Below are 27895 nucleotides of genomic sequence, written 5' to 3' on the forward strand. Positions count from 1 at the left end.
GCCCCGCCCCCTTGTTTCTCTGACTGGCAGGTCTCCTCTTCCGCTCCTGGCGGGAGATCTGGCCGAAGGCAGCGCTGCTTCTCGTGTTCTTCCCCGGTGAGCGACTTGCAGAAGGCCGGCCAGAAGCTCGGTGTGCCTGGAGAGGCGAGGGCGGGCGAAGCGGCGGGGAGGAAGCCGGGAGGGAGGCCCCGGAGGCCCTTGGGAGCCAAGCCTCGGCCTGCTGCTGGCCTGGCCGCCAGGACGCGGAAGCGGGAGCCGTGTGGCCCTCTCTCTCTCCTCGCCAGGGTCCTCGAGCAAAGCCAGGCGGGAGCTGCTCCCGAGGGAGCTGGACTTCGGAAGGACCAGGCGGCAGGCTGAAATCTGCAGCCGGCGGAGGGTTTAGGTCAGGGCAGTTTGCAATTACGTTTTTTAGGGTTACTCTTATATTCCATGGCAGCTCCCAGCTCATGCAAAGTATCTTTCAAATCCGGCGTTTTCTTCCCCGGTGAGCGACTTGCAGAAGGCCGGCCAGAAGCTCGGTGTGCCTGGAGAGGCAAGGGCGGAGGGCTGCTGCTGATACAAGCAGTCTCTGTGGGAGGAAGCTACACAAGGATTATTTAAGTGCTATGCTGTATATTGCTCCAAAATGGGATCCCATCCCAATTTTATCTGATTCAGGTTAAAAAGAAAAGGTTGTGTACTCCTCTTTTATATAACACTTGATTGTGGTAAAATCTCCATTTATGCTATCAATAAAGGCCATTAATTTTAAGTACCTTTAAACATTGTATTTGTTTTAAAGAATAAATAAGATTTAAACATATCATCCTTTAGATCAGGCATCCCCAAACTGCAGCCCTCCAGATGTTTTGGCCTACAACTCCCATGATCCCTAGCTAACAGGACCAGTGGTCAGGGATGATGGGAATTGTAGTCCAAAACATCTGGAGGGCCAGTTTGGGGATACCTGCTTTAGATGTTTGGATAGGGTTGCCTTGTCCAGAAATGCTTTAAGCTGAAAAGTGCAGAGCGAAGGTGCCTGCTTGATGTCAATAGGCAGGGAGTTCCAAAGGGTCGTGGGTGCTGTGGCCATGCTAGTTCCACAGATTGAAGTGGCCAAATGGGCCCAATATGGAGTAAGGCAGACCCGTAAATAAACCACCTCAAGCCATTAAAGACTTTATATACCAATAGTACCTCCATTTTGTTCTACATGATGGTGAGATGGAAGTGCTTTCAGTGTGTCTTCTTAAGGCTTTCCTGATATAGCTTCTCTTTCCTGTTGCATGCAAGAAAATGGAATGTAGGAAAGCTTTTTTGCTCCGTTCTCTTGTACAGAATGAGGAGAAACTGATTGCAGTCAGGAAAATAGGATGTACTGTACTCAGTTGCTGCCGCCACTGCTGTAATTGCTTTCCCAAGCAAGAAAAAGGATGATAATGATGATGATATAATAATAATTTATTACTTATACCCCGCTCATCTGGGTGGGCCTTCCCAGCCACTCTGGGCATTTTCCAACAGGTTATTAAAAAAACACAATAAAAGATCAAACGTTAAAAACTTCCCTAACCAGGTCTGCCTTCAGATGTCTTCTAAAAGTCAGTTTATTGCCATGACCTCTGGTGGGAGGGCATTCCACAGGGTGGGCTCCGCTACCGAGAAGGCCCTCTGCCTGGTTCCCTGTAGCTTTGCTTCTCGCAGTGAGGGAACCGCCAGAAGGCCCTTGGCACTGGACCTCAGTGTCTGGGCTGAACAATGGGGGTGGAGACGCTCCTTCAGGTATACAGGACCGAGGATGGAGAGGTTTTTTTCTGGAGGGGTTTTCCAATCAGCCTTGAGCTCATGGATTTCTGCTGCCCCAAGCAGTAGCCTGTACTGCCTATTTGGGTTGGGCCAGCTCACTTGGGGTGGGTAAAGTATGTGCAACCTGATCCTGCACATATATTCTTGGAGACAAGTCCCACTTTGTTCAGTAATGTGTATAGAATTTTGGCCCTGAACTTTCTTTCTGAAGGGTAATGTATTTGGAAGGCTGTGGGGAGAAGAGAAGCAGGAACTGCTGTTTCTGGAAAGGATTGCAGTCTCATTGTTGCATATGAAGTAACCTCTTTGCTTTTCTCTTTTTTTTCTTTTCCCATGTAGTTGATCCTTGAAAGATGTGCTGTAAAACAAACCGTAGGTTTTTGCTCCTTTATGCGAGCCAGAAGGGTCAGGCAAAAGCTATAGCTGAGGAAATCTACCATCAGGCCAAGGACAGTGGGCTTGAAGCAGAGCTTCACTGCATCAGTGAGTCAGACAAGGTAAGATTCTTAGAACGCCTGATTCGACCATCCAGGAGGGAGGGAGGGCAAATGACTTTCCAGAACATTTCTGTTGATCATTCAGAGCTTTCCTTAGAAATCTTTTCCCTCAAAAAGTCTTTGGGTAAAAAGGGAAAAGAAATTGGAGAGGGGGAAAGGGAAGGTCATAGAACCATAGAAATGTAGAGTTTCAAGGGATCCCGAGGGTATAAGAAGGCAGAAATGTGGGCAAATGCACTTATGCATACTTGGGTTTCATCTTGGTTACATGTGCATTTCTTCTTATGCTTCCTCGTGGATGTTATCCTGTTTTATCCTTATGACAACCCTATGAGGTAGGTTAGGTTGAGAGAATGATTGGTCAAAGTTACCTAGTGACGTTCATGGCTGAGCCAGGATTTGAATACAGGTATTTCTTATCTAAGTTCAACACGGCAGGAAATCTACTACACTATGCTTATATATTGTATAGATTTGTTTGTGGAGAATTGGGATGCAAGAGGTTAAATTGTGGACTGAGTATATATAATTTGTAAGAGTTTGTGATTTTTGATTCCGAGCTCAACTATTGCATCTAACTTTGGATCCTTGCAACATGTAAAGACCTACCTACTGTACAAACTGAGGCAAAACTTGGAATTAGAACCATTATTCGGTTTCTTTCACTGGTTGTAAAACCTCGTTGTTTGTGTGGTATTCAACAGATGACTCCCATCCACAGAAGCCCTGCACAAGGACTTCTGCTTGTGCAACAGGGCCTGCCTTCCTCCCTTCTGCTGCCCCCATGCACCCCCTCCCGAAATTGGGACAGCCCATGTGGGGAGGAGAGGAGGGATGGAATCATCACCTCAGTGTGATATTAAATTCTTCCCCTTAGCAGGCTCAGAGCTGTAAAATAGATTTCAAAAAGCTAATTGAAAAACCTGATGAATTGAAACATCACAAAGGCTTAACCCCACATTACTGGATGTTCAGCTCTGATTGTGTGCACCCAAATACCACCCAGTTTTGAACGTCTCTGCACTATGCTCCAACTTTGTTTCTTTCAATTTACAGTATAACTTGAATAGCGAAAAGGACCCTGTGGTTATTGTTACTTCAACTACGGGTACAGGAGAGCCGCCAGACACAGCAGTCAAGTTTGTTAAGGAAATTAACGACAAATCTCTGCCATCTGACCACTTTTCCCATTTACGATACGGATTGCTAGGTAATTGGCTTTTGGACTGCTATTCGTATAAAAAAAACGGGAAAAAACTTGTTTCGAAAAACTGCAGGCTGGATCCAATGTATTTTTGATCAAATTGCTTAACTATGTAAAAAAATCCTTCCAGTAGCACCTTAGAGACCAACTAAGTTTGTCATTGGTATGAGCTTTCGTGTGCATGCACACTTCTTCAGATACACTTGAAACAGAAGAGCCAGACCCTTATGTATAGTCAGAGGGTGGGGAGGGGTATTACTCAGAAGGGGGTGGGAATGGGTGATTGGCTGATAGGTGTGGTGAACCTGTTGACGACTGTTAACGACTGCAATATGTCTTACATCTACGGTACTAACTATGATCACAGTTAGTATAGCTGTGTGGCCCTCATTGTGAGTATTGATGACGCACCACACAGAATAAGGGTAAGATTCAAGCCTCTCTGAAATAAGGAGGCTATATATTCTTAAATTTTACAATTTAACATCCTTTGTATTTTTAGACACTGTGTTTTTGCTATATCTTCCCGTATTTTAAAATTATGATCCATGAAAAGAACTCTGATCCAACAAATGTGATTCCAAAGTCGATGGCAAATTGGTATGAATTTCAACTGTATAACCAAAGGGGATTATTTCATTTATGAAAGTGAAATTAAAAAATAGCACTACAGTGGTACCTCGGGTTACGAACACGATCTGTTCCGGGTCGCAGTTCGTAACCCAAAAAGTTCGTAACCCGAACCGCCATTTTTCGCATGCGCAAAGCGCTATTTTTGCGCTTTGCGCATGCGCAAAGCGTGTATGCCGCTTCTGCGCACGCGCAGAACGTGCGTGCGGTGAAAATACTTCCAGGTTTGCGCAGTTCGTAACCCGAGTTGTTCGTAACCCGAGGTGTTTGTAACCCGAGGTACGACTGTATACATTATTTTTTTTACTTCATGTGTGCTGTTGAATAGGAAACCAGTAAAAAAAAACCCAACATGACTTGGTGCCATAGCTGTCAAGTTTTCCCTTTTCTCGCGAGGAAGCCTATTCAGCATAAGGGAATTTCCCTTAAAAAAGGGAGAACTAGACAGCTATGCTTGGTGTCTTAACTCTACTTATTGAATTTGAACACACTTTTCTGCTTTTAAGGTGCCATCCACCATATATAGCTATTCTGCTAATTAATTAAACTTGTCTATTAAAATTTGGAAGTCTGAAGAATATGATGATTTAAAAACAGGCATCCAAAACTTAGAATCGTAGAGTTGGAAGAGACCACAAGGGCCATCCAGTCCAACCCCCTGCCAAGCAGGAAACACCATCAAAGCATTCTTGACATATGCCTGTCAAGCCTCTGCTTAAAGACCTCCAAAGAAGGAGACTCCACCACACTCATTGGCAGCAAATTCCACTGCTGAACAGCTCTTACTGTCAGGAAGTTCTTCCTAATGTTTAGGTGGAATCTTCTTTCTTGTAGTTTGAATCCATTGCTCCGTGTCCGCTTCTCTGGAGCAGCAGAAAACAACCTTTCTCCCTCCTCTATATGACATCCTTTTATATATTTGAACATGGCTATCATATCACCCCTTAACCTTCTCTTCTCCAGGCTAAACATACCCTAAGCTGTTCCTCATAAGACATTGTTTCCAGGCCTTTGACCATTTTGGAAGAAGCATTGCCTATTGCACTTTGGAGATTGTGAATATTGCCCACAATTCGTTGGCTTTTTCTCTGATAATTATGATAATTATGGTGCCTGGCTCATTTATCAATGAGCAAAATTTTAATTATTTTTCTGGTGTTTTTTTTTTTGTAATAGCAGTTGATTGCCAACCAAATGGCAGGGAGGTAATGGCTTTCTCTAGATGGCTGCTTTGAGGGATGGGTGGGAGCAGCAGCCTAAGTCTCCAGGTTGCGAAAATGGTGCATGGCCCCAGTTTCTGCTTTTGTGGCCCCCTTTCTTTCTCCTTGCTGTTTCCCTGGCTGCACAGAGGAAGTGACTGTTCCTTCCGTGTGCTTCCCAGTTGCTTCCAGATAGCCTGAGAGCACTAAGACATCACGTGGGGCCGCTGCCCAGCAATTGTGCCACACACCATTTGTTTCCAGGCAGGGAGGGGTGAAGAGTGAGAGTGAGAACCATTCTCTCTGTTCCATGCCTTATGCCAAACATTTCAAGCAGCATAGAAGAGAAGTGCTTCTTTATGGGTTAGTATCTGAGGGCCAGTCCAGATTGGGATGGTGGTGGCAGCGGCAGCAAGGAGGTGCCAGTTCCCAGTTCAGAAGAAAATGACATTCTTGTTCTCCTTCTCCTCTGAACCACCTGAATGGCTTAGAGACTGGGACGGGTGAGAGAGTCAGCTTTGGAAAATTCCACCCTGCCTTACCAAAGCCTGGGGGGGGGGGAGAGAGAGAGTTGGACTCTGCGTGGAAGAAAGCATCGCCTACTTGGCACCCTCCACCATCCATGTCTGCAGAAGGAGGCCTGTGTTGGCAATCCTAGGATCTTGTGCTTATTGTTTTGTAGTTTGCCTTGCTGCTGCATTAAAGCTGGAGGGCAGAGTTTGATTTATTCTGGAACGCCTTGTCCAGTGAATTGATCTGATGCAGGTTTTCCTGTTTTTCCTTTTTCCTTACTTCTATTTGCAGGCCTGGGAGACTCAGAATACACATTTTTCTGCAATGGTGGGAAGATAATAGACAAACGATTTCAGGAACTTGGAGCACAACGCTTTTATGAGGTTGGACTCGCTGATGATGCTGTTGGGTAAGAAACCTAAATTTCTCTGATGAGGTTTTTGTTAAGTCTCATTGTGTGGCATTTGTCCCACCCACCCACCCCGGAAATGCAGCAGAATGAGGCTGATGTTCCTGTTCCTGGATTGATCTCCCATCTATTTATAGCCCCACGGTCCACAGCTGGGTATGTCTGGACACCAATTTAGAAACGGAGGAGGAGCGAAATAGGAGAGATGTGCCAGTGAAATAATTTACTTTTCTTCAAATTAAGCACAAGGATGGAATGACTCTCCACTGCCCCTCAAAATGTCCTCTCTTATCCTAGATGAAGATTGCTCATGCATGCTTCCTTCATTCCCCCAGGAAATATTCCCAGAAGCAGGTAGTGTGTCAGCAGTAGCCATGGGGCAATGGTGATGGTTCAGGTTAAGAGCATAGCTTGCTTAGCCTCAGCTGAAATGACCCCACTGAGTCTTTTTGCCCACTGGTTCTGCAGAGCTGCTTGGCAGAAACATTCCCCAACTCCTTCCTTCCCTGCTGCCTTGCCCCTCCTGCTCCTTATCTCTTCTAGGAAAGAGCCTCGTGTGACTTGAGCTCCCAGAAGTACTGCAAGAGGAATTGAAATTGATAGCCATGGTTGCTTGTCCTCCTTTGCCTCATTAAGGACTGCTATTGTTTTCGTTTTTTGCAAAGAGCAGCACAGCACATCCCAATAAGTAAATACCTCACTGGGGCTCTTGTCATTATATCAGCTGATAGAGGGCTCTGGTGTGCTCCTTTTAATAACGGGAGAAAGCCAGTAGCCAGAAGAGTGAACTTGGTTATTCAACATAATGCCATCATTGTTAATAAAGCTTTAACCTTAATAGTCTTTTCAAATTCATGTATCAGTGACATTTAACACCCTTCAGGATAAGCAAAATTTACAAAACTCTACTATAAGATGCTGGAGATCCAGAGCAATTAAAGCAAGAAACTTCATACATGTTCCCTGACCACGTGTCATTATAAAGAAGAATTCTGGAACAACATATTGGAAATCATACAGAAGATCACAGGATATAGGTTAAGAAGAAAACCCAAAATGATTATTTTGTTTGCAGTCCAGACAGAAATAGAAAAGGTAGACATACAGTTAGTCACATATCTTCTGATAGTGCAAGGCTACGCCTTAGTCATCTCCTGAGAAACAAAAATCCACCTCCTATATCAGAATAAAAGGAAAATATGGGAAATAGCCTTATTATTTCGATTAACATACCAAATAAGAGCTAGCATCAGAACAGTAAATAAGAAAACATTTTTTAAAAAAAGATGGGCACTTCTTCTAAGTTTCTGGAATGAGAAAATTAAAGATAATACCACACATCATAACCCACCCATGTTAAAATATGTTAAAGTCCTGTCTAGTGAGATGTGTGTGTAATGTCTCAGTTCTTGCTTTTTCTTTTGTAAACAGCTCTTTTAAAAAACCAACAGAAAACTTTGAAATAACTATAACTTGTAAACTGTGTTTAAATAATCTGCAGCTGCTGTTTGGGTACTGACATTTATCCTGACCTTTTCATACATATTTTTTAAGTTCACTGTCTTTGCTTGGTTTCAGTTTGGAACTGGTGGTTGAGCCTTGGATTGCTGGACTTTGGCCAGCCCTCCACCAAGAATTTGCATCCAGAAAGAAAGAAAGAAACCACACTGACCAATCTCCATCTCTTTGTGCTGACGCAGTTTGTAACTCGTGCCTAAACTCCAGAATAGAGCGTTTGAAGCTAGACGTTTCAGGTGTGAACAATGATCTCCTAGCAAAAGCAGTTACTAAGACAGAACTTCCTCTTGAAGGCTCTCAGCCTTCACTTTTCCACTCAGTTCCTCCACTTTCACAATTGGCTCTTAATGTTCCTGCTTTGCCACCAGAATACCTAGAAGTGCACTTTCAAGAAAGCTCTGAGCAGGTAGGTCTCCCACAGCGACACCATTTCTAGATGTAAAACTCTGATCTTAAGTTTGCCTTTGGGAACTAAAGCTGCAACATGATTTTAAAGTTGCTTGTTACTGGTAGGTAGCCGTGTTGGTCTGACGCAGTCAAAACAAAATAAAAAAATCCTTCCAGTAGCACCTTGGAGACCAAGTTTGTCATAGGTATGAGCTTTCGTATTTTTTAGGTATCTGAAGAAGTGTGCATGCACACGAAAGCTCATACCTATGACAAACCTAGTTGGTCTCTAAGGTGCTACTGGAAGGATTTTTTATTTTGTTTTAAAGTTACTTATTTGTGAAGAAGGGAAATTATTACATTTATATCCATTTTTTTCCTTCAAGGAACACACATTGATTGGTGCATGTGGTTCTCCCCCCCCCCACATGTTATCCTCACAACAACCCTGTGTTAGGTGTGGACCAGTAGGCATGCAATGCTAAGCCAAACCATGGCTACACATCAACATTCAAGTGGGGAGAGGAAGGCAAGAGATGATTGTTTTTTACTAGGAAAGACCACAATGTCTTTCTTCTAAAGTTGGAGAGTTAAACATGTTCTTAACTCTTCCATTGAAATGATAGGTCTTGATGTGTTGGGGGGGGGGGGCAGGATCATGTACCGGTATATATTTTACTGTTATTTCATATAATGATGTACAGATATTTATGTGCTTGTTCCTTTGATCTAAATTTACGTCAGCTTGTTTTTAGGATCCCAGCCTGTGTTGCGTTTCAGAGAGCTCCGTTTTCCAGGTTCCTGTCATTAAGGCTGTTCAGCTTACTAGGGATGATGCAATTAAAAGGACTTTGCTGGTGGAACTTGATATTTCTGTAAGTTGAATTTGTTTGGCTTTTTGTTTGTTTGTTTGTTTGTTTAACTTGACAGAAATGATAATGATGATAAACCTACGGTACAAGACAACCCTTTTGAAGTAAAGTGTCCCAATTTTAACACTATCCAAGTTTAAAAATATGATTTTACAAGGGAGATTTGCAATAAATGTTGCAATGTGAAGTGCTCCTCTTTTGTGTTCCAGCCAGGCAGATAATCCCTTTTCCAAGACATTCTATTCCATCTTCCCAGGTTTCTGAGTATCACCAGATATATCCAGTCCATCATTTCATGCCCACTGAGCCTACTCAGTCCACAATGAGTTGGTTTGGGCCGCTCCTGCATTAAGTTCCTCCCTCCCAAATTCCGTAAACCTTTGGGTTACCTGCCAGTGCCTCCCTTTGATGTGTCAGTGGTGCCATTTGGACTACCTAAGGATCCAGTACGTTTCCGAGCACAATTCAAAGTGTTGGTGCTGACCTTTAAAGCCCTAAATGGCCTCGGTCCAGTATGCCTGAAGGAGCGTCTCCACCTCCATCATTCTGCCCGGACACTGAGGTCCAGCACCGAGGGCCTTCTGGCGGTTCCCTCGTTGCGAGAAGCCAAGTTGCAGGGAACCAGGTAGAGGGCCTTCTCGGTGGTGGCGCCTGCCCTGTGGAACGCCCTCCCAACAGATGTCAAAAAGGAAAACAACTACCAGACTTTTAGAAGACATCTGAAGGCAGCCCTGTTCAGGGAGGCTTTTAATGTTTAATAGATTATTGTGTTTTATTTTTCTGTTGTAAGCCGCCCAGAGTGGCTGGGGAGACCCGGCCAGATGGGCGGGGTATAAATAATATATTGTTATTATTATTATCCAGACATGACCCTCAATTTGGTAAACAAAGTGTAACAGTACATGCTGCAGTAGATGTTCAGGTTACTATAATGAAACACTTCATTCACGGGAGGTTATAGTTGCCAATGAGCTGCAAAGTTCTTGGAGGACAAGAAGGAGCACACATCCATTGCTTTGGCAAGCGTTTATTTTCACGAGTTGTGGCATTAAAAGAGAGGGGGTTGTATCTGGCTAATATGTGGAGAAGACCACTGATTTCAATAAGTCTAAAGTGTCCTGACTGACTTATTTCCTTGGATTTATAGCACACCTTCCTTTACGGTGTCCATGTAGTTCTGAGGCAGTTTCCACTCAGACCCAAACCTGCTTAGCTTTAGCAAGGTGGGGATCTCATACCTTGGGATCAAGTCTGTTGGAATCATGGGCTTCCTTGGATAGGTCTTGCTGAGATAGAACAACCCACAATGTTTGCGTGTAATGTAATGGAGGGAAGGGAATGGTATAAAGCACGTTTCTTTCCACTTTTACATGGACCAACTTGTCTTTTAAATACAGAAAACCACATTTAGCTACCAGCCTGGAGATGCCTTTAATGTCATTTGCCCTAATCATACCAATGAGGTGGAAGAGCTTCTTCATATCTTGGGACTGTCAGAGAAGAAAGATTACTTTGTTTGCTTAAAGGTTAAGGCAGGCACTAAAAAAAGAGGTAGGTTTTATACGTCTCCTATGATATTGCATGTGACACTGCCCTTCTGAGAAGAGAAGTGAACTCATTCTGTGTAACGGCCCCTTTATTTTGGGATCTCAGGAGTTCTGTGCAAATTGCTTTTCAAGTTAAAATACAGTACCTGAGGCACTTGTTAGTCTTGTCCCCAAACTTGTCCCACCTGTCTCTTAGAGCCTTGTGACGTATGAGCAGGACTTGCACTCCAAAGCGGAAATAATTGTATAGGTTATCTTTTTACAGCTTCTAAATCATTGCCCTTTCTCTTCTCTCTTCTGAGATTTTGCACATGTGATGCTTTGAGCAAGTACCAGAGGATCTAAAAATCTACTCCAGTTTGATTTTGAAAACCCAAAAGTTACAGGCAGCAGCTGTACTAGCTGGATATCCTATTTGATGTCAGTGGGAAAACAGAAACAAAAATAGACATAGATTTTCAATTTTCAAGGCATTTCAGTTTCCATTAGATTTTTAAACTGAAATGTTTGGGAGGCATTTTGTTCTTTCTATTCATTTTAAAACTTATGCACACCCCTAGTTCATATGCCACCAGCATGTGTGTGAAGTTGGGGAGGGTTTTCTCAATGTACACCCCTTTCCTTAGTCCTGTATCTTTTCAGATACAAGCCTAATTTATCACAATGGAACTTACATAAATGTAATAAGAGGAGCACCTTACTATTATTTTGTTTGCCCATTTACCTAGTTTGTGGAGAATCTTTTGGAGTTTTTATTGATCTCATTGGGATTTCACCACAATGAATAATCTGGCGTCCCACTGAAAATTTGGCCACTGCTCTGTCTGCCTCTGCATTCTGATAACTTATGTACAAGTTAGGTAAAGGTAAAGGGACCCCTGACCATTAGGTCCAGTCATGACCGACTCTGGGGTTGCGCGCTCATCTCGCATTATTGGCCGAGGGAGCCAGCGTACAGCTTCCAGGTCATGTGGCCAGCATGACAAAGCCGCTTCTGGCAAACCAGAGCAGCACATGGAAACACCGTTTACCTTCCTGCTTGGAGCAGTACCTATTTATCTACTTGTTAAATAGTCCTGGTTTAAATGAGTACAGAATTTGTGGAGAGCTTGTTGTTTACTTCCCTGCATTGTGACACTGTCAGTCTACTTCTGCTTACTTTTTTTAAAAAAAATTGATTCTTAATGACCAGTCCTCTTATTCCATGACTGCTAGGTAACAGTCAGCTGTTTGATGTAAATGTTAAGGAATCCTTGATAAGGTTTGAAGGAAATCTAGGATTCCCTGGAATATAATTTGAAAGCTGCCACTCTATATGAGTGAGTCTTCCAGGAGGTAGCTTTTGCAACTCACAAGTAATCATGAAGAAGAGTAAACCTGTTTCTTGATATGTCCCCAATTTTAATTTATTTTTTCTTCTTAAACAGGAGCAGCTGTGCCACACTATATACCTGAAAAGAGTACTGTGAAATTTATTCTGACGTGGTGTCTGGAAATAAGAGCAGTTCTCAAAAAGGTGACTTTTTACTTTTTCAAATAACTTTATTATTCTTGGTACTCTGTAAGGCCTCGACTGGTTGGAGGAGTTTGGAACTTGGAACCCCGGGCACCAGGCAGCTGACACTGGGACTTCCCATATGAATTTATTTTTGCCTGAGGTCAAGAGGAAGACATTCTCAGTTGCTCCGGTTTTAACTGTTAGTCTCTGAGCAGTGCGGAATCTTTGCAGTAAGCTCTCGAAAAGTAATTTGTCACCTGTCTGTGAAGCCTTCAGCCCTTTTGTGAGCTGTTGCGATGCCATGGAATGTTCATGGGCTGGAGGAAGGCCAGATTCCGATCATGCTGAAGCCAAGGAATGAGGCTTCCCTTGGCAAAGAGCCTCCCATGCTTAGAGCAACTCCCATTTCCAGCTACCACCAGACCCATCAATCAGCAGAGAAGCCCTTTCAGGTTCTCTCTCTGCACTGCCACTTGCTGTTTCACTCGCCCTTGGGTTTCTGCACCAGGCCTCTTTTTCTGGACTTGGAGCAGCAGAGAGGATTAGGAAAGTTGCTGCTGGCGACAACTGCCTTGTTCCTCTCTGCTGCTCTTGAGTCCAAGAAGAAGTCAAGTCCTGCTAGTGAGAGGGCAAATGAAGAAGTAAGTGCTGAGAGGCGCTGCCTTTGCAGGGCTCAAAGTTGTGGAAGAATAGTTAACAAATACATGTTTGAACAAGCAGGCTATATTGATATCTGTGCTACCACTGCTCTGCCACTAAATAAAATAATCTGTAACTGGATACCAGCAACGATGAGCAGCCAACCAGATGAAAGGCTTTGTAACTTGAATACAGTGGACCCTCTGGATATGAATGTAATTCGTTCCAGGGGTCCGTATGTACCCTGAAAAATCTGCAAGTAGAGGCGCTGCTTCTGTGCAAGAGCATGCGTGCACAGCGAAACCCAGAAGAATACACTTCTGGGTTTGCCACGTTCGCAACCCGAAAGTTACGTTACCCGAAGGGTCCGCTGTACATCTTCCATTGGTGCTAGATTAAATATGCTTGCAGGTTAATTTCGGTGGGCCTTTCCCACTGTAGACCACTAGATGTCAGCAGTAAACCACATGTAGCAGCCTCTATGAACTGCTGTACCTTCTAAACACACATTTAAAGGCTTGGAGTCTGATTTCCCATGAGTAGAACTTCAGTTGCGTGGTGCTCCTGCTGCAGGAAGAGCAGGAGGTGGGAGAACCCTTTTTTGCCGATTCCTCCTGCTGAGCTGCTCTGGAGACAGTGCTGAAGAATATCTCCCTGCCCTTGCCCCCTTGAGAGCTGCTCTGGAGATTGCAGAGCAGAGGGGGAATTGTCAAAAGTCGCTGCCTCCTTTCAGCAGGAATCTCTGCCTGATTTCAGGAGATCTTCCGTTCACAGAAGTCACATTTGACTCAACCCTGGGCGTTCGTAAATTGTAGAGTTATAGGTCAGAGTGATACGCAAAGCACTCACCCCATGTATATGTTACTCAGCATGGTGACTTATATACTTTATGCAGTTTGCTTCTGTCAGCTGTTATTGTGATGCTTCAGTGTGCAAACTAAAAAGATATGTAATTGGCCTCTCCTCTGGTTGTCTGTGTCAAGCAAAAGCTGCCTAGGTGACGAGACAGGAAAGCTTTACCCAGCTTGATTCCCCCCCCCCTGCTCCTTTTAGACCAAGAATGACAGACACTATGGGCCAGAAGGCTTATGGGAAGCTCTGTGGGCGAGTACCCTTTGCAAACTGATTTTCAAGACTTGCCTCAACAGTTTTATTACAAAGGATATCATGAGATAATGCCATGTGTGCAACCCTGAGCTCCTTAGAGGAAAGCCATGTATCTTTTTCTTAAAGCATTTTATTAAATAAAAAAATTCCTTCAGTAGCACCTTGAAGACCAACTAAGTTTTAATTTTGGTATGAGCTTTCACAAGCTCATACCAAAATTAAAACTTAGTTGGTCTTTAAGGTGCTACTGAAGGATTTTTTTTATTTTGTTTCGACTCAGACCAACACGGCTACCTGCCTGTAACTAGAACCATTTTATTAAAAATATTGTAACAATGCAAAATACCTTTTTTCAGATAACAAAACAAAAATTGGGACCATAAAAATATGCTACGTGTTACAATGGCGAGAAGAGTAAGGCTGTGACAGTGGTACATTTCATCAGCCATTCATCCACATCTCTGGAGGTTGCAGTCCATGCTATCTGGATATCTGAAATAGAGCTATGGCATGTACCACAAAATGAGTCTGAAGCCTGTTAGTTTTCTGGTTGCTTTCAGTTGGCAGGTCAGCTTTTCAGCCAAAGCAAGCATCCAAACCTGGGCACACCAGGTTTTGGGTAACCATTCTCTCCAAACCTTCAAGCACCTAGCAATCTCAAGTCTTGCCATCTGTAGGAGAAACACCACAAGGTCTTTATCTTGCCCTTGCAAACACCCAATAAAGCTGAAACTACTATTGTCTGCCTCATTATAGGCTACACCTGCAAGAACACTCCACACCAGATGTTTTGCATTGTAAAATATGACCGGCATATGTTAAATTTTGTCCCCCATGCTGCACCCACCCCTCCAACATTCCAGAGTGGTGGAGCCCCTAATAAAGAAGCAAATAAACTGGAGAGGTGTGGACCAACTTTATGGAATTTCCCCATACTAGGATTGGGACCTGTATCTACGTATTCCCCACCCGCAACCTGGAGCATGGCTCTTCCTGGTACAGCAGCCCCCAGGCATGTTCCTGCAACATCCTCAACCACCTGGTTTACTAGGAGCCGATTCACAAAGGGTTGTCAGTACCTGTTCGGCCTTCCAAGGCATATTATTAGCAAAGAGGTGCCTAGGAAGCCTCCCTTCCTGCCTGACTAAAGGCTGGGTGCACTTAGAGGGGGAGCTGAGATTAGCATAGTTGGGAGAGTTTTTTACCCCTACGTCCAAACAATCAAAGGACTTTTTAGCAAGAGGTTATTGATGTTTGTGAGGTTCTGCAGAGCCCCTGCCTTGCAGGAGAGCTTAGGAACACTGTTTATCACAAATGTGACAGAGGATGTGGATCATATATATACATAAGTTGAGAATAATCAAACCAAATTAAAAACAGGCTCTTCTCTTCCACTAGGCATTTTTGCGCTCTCTGGTAGAATACACTACTGATGCTGGAGAAAAAAGGAGACTGCTAGAGCTGTGTAGCAAACAAGGATGCTCTGACTACAATGCTTTCATAAGGGATGTTGGCGTCTGCTTGTTGGACTTACTCCGTGCTTTTCCAGCTTGCAAGCCTCCCCTAAGTCTTCTCCTTGGTGAGTAGTTGCAAGAAAAGGAAGAGATTGTGACCATTGTAGCAAATGGATGTCTTGGAAATAAGGTTCACTGATTGCGGGAAAATTGTAAGTCTAGACAGAGTTACCAGAAATGCAAAGTAAGATTTTCTCTTGCAGCTATCTCCATCCTGGCAGCAGCTAAGAGAAAACAGACTAGAATTCTGGGTAGAACCCCAGGGTCAGGGTCAGGGTCAAAGAGAACATTTGAGATCATTGGAACCAATTCCGATATTGCATTTTAAATAAAATCAAAAGGTTGACACCTGTTTTCTGAAACTTGTACATATGGGTGTGTCTTCTTTAAAATATTACAGGTAAATAAAGGGAAAATAATTTATAACGTTGCTCCGATTCTTAGGAGCAGTGGAAGATGTTGAAAAGAAGCTTATTTTCCTACTGAGACCATACAGGAAACGTGTGTAATTAGAATAATAGAATCATGGAGGTGGAAGGGGACCCCAAGGGTCATCTAGGCCAACCCCCTGCAATGCAAGAATCTTTTTGCCCAATGTGGGGCTCAGTCCCATGACCCTGAGATTAAGAGTCTCATGCTCTACCAACTGAGCTATCCCAGATGTATTTCATTTGAGAACATTACATTAAAGATCCATGCCTTGCTGTATTTTAGAATTGCACATGTGTGAGCAAGTGCTCCTGACCCACAGCCCTTTGCCCCACACCTGTGGCCAGAAAGCTGTGAACTAGAAACTAGAAATATTACCTCGGCCATATATTCAGTAGTTCCGCTTTGGGTAACAATCTTTCTCTGCCTCCCTTCTCCCCACCCCTTCCAAATTATTGAGATAATAGTACTGGACTATCTGACAAGGTTATTTATAAAAATTACCGAGATAACATATGTGGAGCTCTTTGGAATGCTTTAAAGTGTTATGTAAATGCCTGCCATTTAGTATTGGAAGTTGCCATAAGTGTCTTGATGCTGTAGGGAGGAGAGAGTAGAAGGAAGGGGGAAATCCTGCATTCATTCACTTCTGTTCTTTTCAGAACATCTTCCTAAATTGCAAGCCAGGCCCTACTCGGCTGCAAGGTAATGCAATATCTAAGTTTAATTTTAATTATAAACTTTCTTTCTTTCTTTCTTTCTTTCTTTCTTTCTTTCTTTCTTTCTTTCTTTCTTTCTTTCTTTCGACCTCATCCCCCTATGATGGAGAAGGCTCCTAAGGTGCTAAACCAGGCTTCCTCAACCTTGGCCCTCCAGATGTTTTGAGACTACAATTCCCATCATCCCACTGGTCCTGCTAGCTAGGGATCATGGGAGTTGTAGGCCAAAAACATCTGGAGGGCCGAGGTTGAGGAAGCCTGTGCTAAACTGAAAATGTTTTCAGTAAATAACTCATTGATCCCAGGCATCTGGAGACTGAAGGCATTTCCCATATGCCTCTACTTCACTAACTCTCACTGCTTCGTTACTCAACAACTAGATGACTCACAGCAGAATGTATGAAGGAACTTTTTGCAACCTGTTGTATCTGAGACATTCCAGAAATTCTGTGTGTGGTGCCTATTCTGTGATGGCTCATTGGTGCAGACAAGTAACAATGTGATGTTACAACAAGATCATCAGTAAAAATCATTTTAAAGGTCTTGCATAACCATTCTCAGGAGAGAAAATGATTTACTTAATTATTTTTCCAGATGGGGTTTGTGGTACCCATTTTGGGGGGTGAGATGCAATTTCTGCTCAGCCCTGACCTTTCCTACACTGAGATACTTGCTTCCTTTAACTGTCCCAAGTGTTTTGATTTCCGTTTAATTGTTTCATTGCAGCTCCAGTTTATTTCAGTCTGGAAAGATGAGTTTCATCTTTAATGTTCTGGAGTTTCCCACCCATGTGGGTGAACTGCGGAGAGGGGTGTGCACCGGCTGGCTGCTTCAGCTGGTTTCCCCAATCCTTCAGTCAAGTACAAAAGCGGAGGAGCTCCTGATTCCAAAGGTATCAGAACAAAGCTAAGTTCTCGGGCATTTCTTATGGTACAGTCAGAGCTTGTGTGTTCCTGAAATAAAGGCCATCTTTTCCACTTTCTTAGGATTTGGGGGCTTGGAAGCGGCAGCAGTAACCAGACTGATGTTCCAACTATTTTTGGAAATGGAGTGGGTTTTTCTTTTCTTTAGATGAATCCAATTAATAGGATTTTTCAGTACCTGGATCTCTAACTGTGGGGCTTGCAGTTGCATTCCACTATTGAAGTAAGGGAGGGTTGCATAAGAAGTGAAAGAGCCAGGAAAGGACATGTGAAAGGTGGATTGTTGTTGTTGTTGTTGTTGTTTAGTCGTGTCCAACTCTTTGTGACCCCATGGACCAGAGCACACCAGGCACTCCTGTCTTCCACTGCTTCCCGCAGTTTGGTCAGACTCATGTTGGTGGCTTCGAGAACACTGTCCAACCATCTCGTCCTCTGTCGTCCCCTTCTCCTTGTGCCCTCAATCTTTCCCAACATCAGGGTCTTTTCCAGGGAGTCTTCTCTTCTCATGAGGTGGGCCAAGTATTGGAGCCTCAGCTTCAGGATCTCTCAGATTTCCTTAAGAATGGATAGGTTTGATCTTCTTGCAGTCCATGGAACTCTCAAGAATCTCCTCTAGCACCATAATTCAAAAGCATCAATTCTTTGGCGATCAGCCTTCTTTATGGTCCAGCTCTCACTTCCATACATCACTACTGGGAAAACCATAGCTTCAACTATACGGACCTTTGTAGGCAAGGTGATGTCTCTGCTTTTTAAGATGCTGTCTAGGTTTGTCATTGCTTTTCTCCCAAGAAGCAGAAGTCTTTTAATTTCGTGACTGCTGTCACCATCAGCAGTGATAATGGAACCCAAGAAAGTATGTATATGGTTAAAAATGAAAAGTAGGTTTTGCATGGCAAGTTTTAGTCCCAGGCTTGAAACTGCTGAAGTCAGTATTGTTCTAAGACAGGCTGAATGGTTCAAGGAGGAATGAATGTTCCAGGTTTCCTGACTAAACGACTAAACAACAACAACAACAAGTCAATGATTGCTTTTCCACCCCTCTGCACCTGACGTGTGGTTTAAAAAACACAAAACTCTCCATATGACTAAGTTGACAGGATGCTACAGGATGGACCAGCTAAGCTGCTCCTGGGGGAGACCGCTCCCTCTTGCATATTTGGGTCATCTAAATTGAGAAAAAATGGGCAATTAATTAAAGAGTGCCTGTTTTCTGCAAGTGTTCTGTTAGAGTCTGTCTGGGAGTTATAAGAATTTTTGCATTCATTTGAAAAATGAAAAACTTTGTTACAGGGATTGGTTTGTGGCAGTCTGAGGCAGTTCGTAGCCAAAAGAGAAATGGCAGCTACTCCAGCTAGTTACTTCATGGCACCCAAATATTTGCTGCTAGCAACAGCAAGTGCCTTCTCCGCTGCTTGGGGGATGTGTGTCACAACACAGGACTTAATGCGCCTTGCAGTTGGAGAAAGAGTGTTTTACATGGAAATCTGTGAAATAGCTGTGCTGATTTTAGCTCATTATGTATTGAATTGGGCCGTTGTGATTTTTCTTATGAAAATGTGGAAGACCTTTATTTTAGTGGCTGTTGTGGCAGTGCATTTTTAAATACAAATCTTTAGAAGAAGGGTATAGTTTATAAATGTATCTGTTAGTTCTCCTCGTCTACATTTTAATGATATTGAACTGCATTGTAGATTGCTATATCTTCTCGTCCAGCCAACATTTTTCACTTACCAGAGGATCCATCAATTCCCTTTATTATGGTTGGTCCAGGAACTGGAATTGCACCATTTATTGGTTTCCTGCAACATAGGTAAGCCCATTATTTATATTTAAAGAAACCTCTCCTCCCTGTCAGCTTGTAATGTTTAGGAAAGTAATTCACAGCACCTGGAGATGCCTGTGGCGGAGGACAAGGGGGAACAGAGTGAAAAATACTAGTGGGAAGCAGACCGATTCAGCAATATATATCAGCCACCACAGAAGCACAGAGTCCTTCATCCCCTGAGGCAGGGAAAGTTATCTGGGGTCTTGCATAATGTACAGAAATGGATCTTCACCCACGCACATTGTGTGGGCTGAGGCTGGGCAACTGACACTCTCGTCATGTGCTTCCTAGTGACAACATCCCACATGGTTATGATGTGCATGAATACTGTAACTGCATGATTCCCCCCCCCCCCAAGCCCTCTCCCCATGTGATGGTCTCTCTGTGTTTGTGAGTAGAAAGGAGGCCTGTCTTGGGAAAGGGACTCTCAACATTGTATTGCCACAAGGGAGATCACAGTTAAGGTGGTGGGTTTTGTTTTGTTTTTATAGTGTGACCATTCCAATTCAATGTCAAAAAAGAAGAAGAAAAGGAAACCATTATTTATTCATTTATTTATTTCCCACATTTTACTTACCACTGAATTACAATAATCATTTGAGGATTTTTTTCATACTGAAGGGATGTGACTATAAAAGAAGGGGGTTGTTTTGCTTTTTTGTTTTACTTGTTTACATCCTGTATTTTATTCTGTGAACCACCCTGAGATCTTATAAGGGCAATATATAAATCTAATGAATTAAATAAATAATGTGGAGTCTGTTAGATTGGAGCATAAAGTGAATCCGTCTCCAGTGTTATTCTCTATGGGATGTTGCCGGCCGCTGGTCATGTTCTGCTGCCTTGCCTTCAATTAATATCTCTTTAGTTTTATGAATTGCTTTTTTAAAAAAAGGTAGTCAACACCACCTTATCTGACATATGTCAGGTCACGGAATGAAGGCTTGATGGGAATGTTGTATACTTTAAGCAATAAATTATGTCCACAGATGTATGGAAGGGCTGAAATGCAGAATTCCACATTCCATTTTTTTTAAATTTTGACCTGTTGTCATTCAGTTCAGTAGTTCTAAGCAATGCATTAAGGCTAACGGATTGTTGCTTTCCACACACCAAACATGTTTTCTTGTAGGGGGTGTAGATTTTTATTTTTTTACTGCACATGAACTAGGCTTGAAGATCATCATTGTTGAAGTTAAGCTGTGCATGTACCAAACGTCCTGCCTTCAACATTTGACTCTCATCTTTACAGTTCTGTCTTTTCCAAATTTACATTTGATTTAACATGATTTTAAAGTGTCAGCTTGCTGCCTTGGTTTTTGTAATTTAGGGTAGAGTAATAGGGGAAATAATCTAGAGACGTATCTGTATGTAGAGCATGAAATTGAATTGTTGCGAAGCCAAATGATTTATTTTTTAAACTGGGTAATAAATTCTTGGGAAATCGTTACATGGGACAGCCAGAAGCTGTCTTCCAGAATGAAGGGGAAACAGATTTGCTATCATTAATGCTAATAATGAGATATTTAATGTGATATTTAACAAGCTGCTGTGACTAATTTATTCCATATGATTGCAATGGCTTGAGTATTTTATTGAAAGCAGCGTGTAGCAGCTGTGAATTAAAGTAGGCTGAAACTTTGATGTAGTTACAATAGAAAGTATTTGAGAGTTATAATGCCACTGTGAGCCCACTGTTGGTGCTGAGCGAATATCAAGTAGTGCAAATGGAGAATATGATAACCCCAAGGAAGGGAGTTTGCATTCACCAGGCTTTTAAATAGTCACAGACACCTTGGGCAATTTTTAATGAAAAGTTAGGACATAAGTTAATTTTATTTATTTATTTTCATCATTTATTAAAGAGTTATATAACACTCTTCCAATTCTATGATTCTATGAAATTTTATGAACGAAATAAATAAGTGTTCCCTAAAGGTTGGAACTAGCAGCATTGTTCATGGCAACAATTCAGCTGCTTTCAAGGAAGTTTGGAAGCTACTTTATGTTCATTCAGACTGGCTGGCCGGCCCAGTATTGACTGCTTTGACTGGCAGCAGCAGCTCTCCAGGGTCAGGGACTCATAAAGGTCCTTCCTTTTTTCTTTTTCTTTTTTGGCAGTATTTTAATTAAGTTTACTTATTATCACAGTTATTTGATTCATTCTTCAAAACATAATAAGATACATAAAGAAAAACCAGAATAATTTAACATCTTTCAAAAAGACTTCCCTTCACCTCATTGCGGGTCGTTTTTCTTTTTAACTGTCCTTTTTCAAATTTAATTCATTGATCTCACTTATGTACATTATCTGTCTGGTAACTAATTTGCGAAAATTAATCAAAGCATATTAGAGATTTTGTTTGGGAACAGTATTTTTCTAAGTGTGCTCTGTAACACTTCCACTCAGTTTTAAAGTTTTGGTTTGTTTGATTCCTGATTGCCTCTGTCATCTTTGCTAGTTCTAGGTATTCACATACAGTAATTTGTTTTGCCATTCTTCCTTGGTTGGAATTTTCTCCCCCTTCCAATTTTTGCAATTGTTGCATACAGGTAAACCCTCTTATCATTTGGAATATCATCTGTCAAAATGGCTAGAAAAGGCTTCTGGTTGTTTTTTTTTTTTTGCATATGTTTGTTTAAACTTTTTAAGTTTTTTATGTTGCGGTTCTGAGCCATTTAATGCTTCATAGGTCAAACCAGCACTTTGAATGATGCCTGGAAATTAATTGACAGCCATTGCCGTTGGGCCAGGATTGGTGTAATTTGCTCAGACCACCTTGTCCCAATGATAAATCATCGTAGTCATCGTGTTGCCTTGGATATTACTGATAATTGTTTGCAACACAGGGGTTTGTTTGTTTGTTTGTTTGTTTACCAATGGTAAATGCAACAGATAAAATAATAAGGATGAAAAGAAAGGTGTTTCAGGCCTCATGTCTACTTCAGAAATCTTCTTCAAATAGATTTAAAGAAATGAGGACATCATTTCTAGTTACTGGGTGGGGGGAGGGGGGAGTTCTCTTATTCCAGCCTGCAAGAGGATCTATGAATAGGTTTTTTAATGGTCATTCTGATTCTTCATGTCACTGCAGCATACCCTCAAGTAACATGTGTAAAAGGTGTTGCTGTGAACTGCTGTTAGACTAGGCACATGGCTCCCTCTTGGACTGGCTTCATCCATAGACCTATAAGCAGCAGAGTCATTGTCCTCATGAGGCCTAGAAACTTACGAGACCAAGGGAGGATGTTCACATTTTGCAGCAGTGGGCACACTCTGGTCCAGAATCCTTTGTGCTGCTATATATGCATGTTTATACCCTGCATGTGGCCTCCATGTTTACTTTAATGGAGTTGACACCTAGATATGTACAGCTCAGCCCATTGCACACTGAGTGACTTCATCTAGTGATGTGAGTGAGGAATTTTGTATGCATTTTGGATCCACTGTCCATAAGATGCCACTGAATTGAGTTCTTAAGCTCTCTCCCTCCTCCTTCTCCTTCCTTCTTAGGTGCTTATCTCTCTGAATTGCAGTATTGTAGCACAGAATATTGAATTAAGGATCTTTTCAAACAGCCATGATCAGCAGCAAACCCACTCATAACAGTGCTCACAAATACTCTCCACTCGAACAGAGGAAGTGGAAACTAGATTTGAAGTGTGCCCTTAGTGCAGATAATTAAAATCAGGGCTGTATGTGCACACTCCCCATGACAAGAAAGGGGGGTTGGCTAGATGTTACGGACAGTGGTGAAATCTCAGAACTGATTATAGGGCTCTGTAGAATTTCAGGTAGTCAAGAGTGTTGAAGATAAACTTCTTGACCCGTCCCATGAGAAGCAGAGCCAGAATGAATGATGCGAAATAAATGCAAGCCAGCATAACTAATGCAGGCTTCCATCAACGGGTGCCATCTTGATGTTTTGGCCCCAGCTGGTTGGACAGAGCTGTAATACAGGATGCAGAACTTGGCTTTGTTTTGTGCTGCTGCTGCTGCTGCTGTTTTTAAGTTCAGGGCATGCACAGTCTTAAGTTGCAATTTTTTTCAAAATTCTTTTTCAGACAGAAGCTCCAAGAAGATCACAAAGACTGGACATTTGGAGAGACATGGTTGTTTTTTGGCTGTCGCCACCAGGTCAAAGATTACCTCTTCCAGTAAGTTGTTTCCATGTGCTCTCTTCCCTCTCAGCCCCCTCAGCTTTACCCTTGCAGTGATCCTTAACTTTTATCTTCCAGAGAGGAGCTCAGGTGCTTTGCTGAAAGTGGCACATTAACTCACCTGAAGGTTTCTTTCTCAAGAGACGCCCCAGCTGCGGTAGAAGCTGCCATTCCTAAATATGTTCAAGATAACCTTCGGCTTTACGGTAAAGAGGTTAGCAGTATTCTGCTGCAGGAAAAAGGGTATTTTTACGTCTGCGGGTGAGTCATGCTGAATTTTATGAAACTTGGATTTGCAAGAACTTGTAGAAACGTTAACTGCTTTTAGATTAGCAAGAGCTGGGAGCAAAAGATGAGAAAACAAAATTAATGGGAGCCCAGGTGTGGTGGTGGGTTGGTTTGTCTTTTGCTGAAGAGAATACTCCCTGTAGGCACGGTTTCATAACATCGCTGATTGTGAGAAGATGAGGGTGGCAGAAAGAGCTGCCTGGAGAGCTTCTTAACAAGCTGAAAAGTGAACTGGAAGGGAGGGCAGCAAGTTTTGGGTGGGGCTTGTTGAGACAAAACAATAGAGCCAGCCAGGGTGCAAGTGAAGGCAAGCAAAGGCGTTAGAGAGAAATAACAAGGCCATGTTAGTACCCTAAAGGCCCTGATGACACAAGCATAATCTCCACTCACCTGGCACTAACAGAAGGACCGGTTGGTGTCGTTTTTACATGGACATGATCTCACCCAGTGGAGCTGCTCTTGAGTTGCATATGCTAACCTAAACTTCATGGTTATTACCATCTCGATGGTTAGCCCCTGTTATGTAGCGGGAATCTGAGAATATGCATAAACCCACCTATCAGTAGAATTTAGAAGCGTTTGAACTTTGGCTGGACCTGGTGCCTTGTGTCTATAAAACGCATAAATCTTATTTGAGGGATCTTTGAGAAGGTTGGGTAGGCTGTTAACCTAAAGGAAAATGCAGTGGTTCAAGATGTGGAATTCAAGGCTGTAAGAGGTGCATTCCGTTAGCGTTATCAGAGTTTGTACTGAGCCATGACCTCTATTCTCATCAAGGCTTCCACGCCTCCAATATCCTTGAGTGTAGAAAGGTCTAAGTCAGCAGTTTGTGGCGCAGGGCGAGAAAACCTCCTTCAAGTGCCAAATGCTTTGCAGCATCTAATCTCCCTGCAGGTCAATAGCTATTTAGCAACTTAACCTCAAACATCTCAAGAGCCCTATTCTATCCAGCGGGTAACTGCCCCTCTTTTAGCTTAGATGCTTGGCAGATGAAATAATGCCTAAACATGGGTCAGATCTTCTAAGCATTTATTTAGTACAAATGTAGTTAATTGAGAGACTTGTGTGAATCATAAAGCCCTATGGGCATAATCCACTGGATGGTTCTCCTGCACAAGCTGTATTTGGGGGGGGGGATTGGAAATGTGCAAAAGCATAGCAGTACATTTGAACAACTCCCATTCATTCCAGTGGGGCAGGAGAACCTCTCAGTCTAGCAGATTGTACCTCATGTAGCTCAAATGTTACCAAGTTAAATTCAAAAGTCTAAACCTTTGTTATACTCCAAATTCCGAGGGAAACAGAATTTGTATTTATACATACTCAGTCTAGTAGGGCTGCAGAGCAAAAACTTCTGCCTTTTCAGGTGTGCAGTTAAAAGGGGGTAGCCAATTTATAATGGTGTGATTGACTTTATACAGTACAATATGTCAGATAATACATGGCCGGTTGACCAGTCAATTGACTTTAAAGACGTGACCAGTTCTTTTATGTGTGTGCACGCACACACATTGTACTCTTCTCTTTCTGATAATTGTCTGAAAGTGACCCCACCTCCATCAACAATAGTGGTTTATCTGCTTGACTGATGATGATTTCCCCCATCTTTTCAGAGATGCAAAGAATATGGCTAAAGATGTGAATGATGCTTTAGTAGATATCTTAATTTCTGAGAGAGGAATTGATAAACTGGAAGCACTGAAGATGCTTGCTCTGTTGAGAGAAGAAAAGAGATATTTGCAAGACATCTGGGCCTAGTCCATTTGGCATTGATGATCTGGGGGAAGAGCTTTCGATCTCTTTCAGCCATGGATAACCTTTTTATGCATCTGCTGGTCGGTGGTGACACAAGTCCTCTTGTCTGATACCCAATTGATATCATCCTACTTCGCCTGCACCGTTGGAATCACTCATTTCAGAGAAACTTTGCACAATGAAAGGAACTCTTCAGATATGCCATCTGTCTGTGCCTTTTAATTTGTAGGTATTTTCTCAGCAAAAGTTGTCAGATGGCTTGGAGTAAATATTCAAAGCAATCCTACACGTGCTGGTCTTTCTCTTCTGCTGATCTGGAGATGCATTCAAAAATAAGGTAGTCTCTACCACTTCTGTCTGCTGCAGATATCTGCTTGGGCAACAGGGTTTTCTTATTGACTGCCTCCTTAGAGATCACCCGCCCAACTTTTGCACCTTAGGATGGAGGTGGAAATTGTACAGGAACCCAGTCTTTTAAATAAAAAAAACTATTTATAGTTTATTTATTAGCCTTTTAAAGTGTTGATACTTTGTATCAATTTCAAATGATTAACAGGACGATCATGAAATATCCTTACAGAAAAGAGAATAGGATTGCAGCCGTCACATGACTCCATAGAAGTTACAAACAAGGTGGACTGGCTTTAGATCACTATGAGAAAAGATACTTAAACCACTAATTTAAATAAAGTTTCTCGCTTTGTAATTAATGAATTACCTGATGAGTAGATACAGATTAGTTGCTACAAGAAAACAGACCAGTTTACAGTTAAAGGGTTTACAGTAGTACCTCGGGTTACAAACGCTTCAGGTTACAGACTCTGCTAACCCAGAAATAGTACCCCAGGTTAAGAACTTTGCTTCAGGATGAGAACAGAAATTGTGCTCTGGCGGTGCGGCGGCAGCAGGAGGCCCCGTTAGCTAAAGTGGTGCTTCAGGTTAAGAACAGTTTCAGGTTAAGAACGGACCTCCAGAACGAATTAAGTTCGTAACCCAAAGTACCACTGTACAATTATATGTTGCTCTATGAGGAATGTCTTTGCCGCTTGCCAGACAGACTAATCCTTCCTCCTCCCTCTGCCTGCTGGATGGAGGTTCTTCCGATTCCCCTCCACAGAGCCAGTTGTCTTGGGGCAGGGAGAGAATGGAGGACAGCTCCATTGTGAAAGCAGAAGCCCTTGCACAAGGCTTGCTTGCACTGATGGGACTTGCTAGGTGAATCCTGCCCAAAGTCTTCCTATTACCCAGGAGCATAATCCAATACCTCTGCACAATTCTATCTGAGACAGTGGGAAATGTCGGTTAATGGGCTGCTTTTTGGCCTGACATTCAGATAGTGGAATCCTCAACAAGATCATTGACTTGACAATGTCCACAGTCCACAGTCCAGTTTATTAGCTGTAATGAGTTATGGCTAAATGCTCAGGAATTTCCAGAGCCAAGGTTAGTAATTGATTATTATTACTGGCCAAAGGAGAAGAAAAGCAAATTTTACATTTAGTTAAGTCAGATATTTATAAATTTCTGTAATAATGCACAAGCTGTTTAACACTTGTTTCAGAAGTCAAATATTTCTCCCCATATTTTTTTCCCCTTGCAACCTTCAATCAACCTTTGCTTCAGTGTCTTTGACAGAAGGTTGTGCATTGAGTTTTAAGAGCTAAATGGACATCTGTCCTAAATTTAATTTAATTTCAAAATTATTTTCGCAAATTATTTTCACTATAGCATCTGGATGGGCTGTCAGGATCCTGGAGTAAAGCTGCAAGTTCAACAATGGACTTGCTTTTGGGCGCAAATAATTATTCCAGTACAGTACACTAATTTTCACCTCTGAAGTTGCATCCACGGGGTCATATCCAGTGCTGGTGGCTCCACTTGCTCAGCAGAACCAAATTGTTCCGTGTGCTTAGAACCAAGAGGCAGTGAAGCATTCCACAGGGACACTAGAATTTGGGGACATCACTAATGGTTGAGCGCTGGAAGATTTAAGACAATCAAAAGAAAGTATTTCTTCCCATAGTGCATAGTTAAACTCTGGCAATCTCCCACAAAAAGCAGCAATAGCCACTCCTTTGAAAGAGAACTTTGGGGCTGCGAGGAGAGGAACACGACTCATGCAATGTTGGATACGAGGCATGGCTATGGTTTTAAATGCAAACAGTATAATTCCAATTGTTTTGATGGAAATTGTTTTGATGGAAATTAGAGCATATGGGTGATAATGATTTTAAATCGTTGGGAGTTAAATATGTTGAAATTGGATTGAAACATGCCCAGTGTTTGTGAGAAAGTGCAAACTGATTTTATTTTCAATAAATATTTCAAAACTAAAACAGTTCTGAGTTTCTCTCATCTTCTTTGAACTGTTTGACTGGGTTGCAAGGTTGTCCTTTGACCAGGAAGCAAGCAGACAAAGCAGATTCTTCTTTTAACACTGGCTTGAAATCCGCACATAACATTCTTTGTGGCA

General features: G+C 42.4%; 1 protein-coding gene across 3 annotated transcripts; it reads left to right on the plus strand.

The window, feature by feature from the left end:
• On the plus strand, positions 1 to 27758 carry MTRR (5-methyltetrahydrofolate-homocysteine methyltransferase reductase). 3 transcript variants are annotated; one of them, XM_060278168.2, is made up of 15 exons: positions 1 to 96; positions 2125 to 2282; positions 3339 to 3492; positions 6120 to 6237; positions 7816 to 8161; positions 8898 to 9017; positions 10412 to 10565; positions 11989 to 12077; positions 15204 to 15384; positions 16411 to 16453; positions 17194 to 17359; positions 19085 to 19203; positions 23284 to 23376; positions 23458 to 23640; positions 25281 to 27758. In XM_060278168.2, the coding sequence occupies exons 2-15, from the start codon at positions 2139 to 2141 to the stop codon at positions 25423 to 25425; spliced, it is 2055 nt and encodes a 684-aa protein (XP_060134151.1). In that variant the 5' UTR covers positions 1 to 96; positions 2125 to 2138; the 3' UTR covers positions 25426 to 27758. The 3 variants fall into 3 exon arrangements, with proteins under 3 accessions (XP_060134151.1, XP_060134149.1, XP_060134152.1); XM_060278166.2 differs by having other exon boundaries at positions 17 to 382; XM_060278169.2 differs by lacking the exon at positions 1 to 96 and adding an exon at positions 222 to 484.
• Positions 27759 to 27895: the final 137 nt, after the last annotated feature.

Source organism: Zootoca vivipara, chromosome 8 (assembly GCF_965207765.1).
Source record: "Zootoca vivipara chromosome 8, rZooViv2.hap1.1, whole genome shotgun sequence".
NCBI classification, from domain to species: Eukaryota; Metazoa; Chordata; class Lepidosauria; order Squamata; family Lacertidae; genus Zootoca; species Zootoca vivipara.

Coding starts and splice junctions, on each gene's coding strand:
- MTRR (XM_060278168.2), top strand. CDS start 2,139: ATGTGCTGTAAAACAAACCGTAGGTTTTTGCTCCTTTATGCGAGCCAG. Junction 8,162..8,897: donor TTCAAGAAAGCTCTGAGCAG/GTAGGTCTCCCA, acceptor GCTTGTTTTTAG/GATCCCAGCCTGTGTTGCGT. Junction 15,385..16,410: donor TCCCCTAAGTCTTCTCCTTG/GTGAGTAGTTGC, acceptor TGTTCTTTTCAG/AACATCTTCCTAAATTGCAA.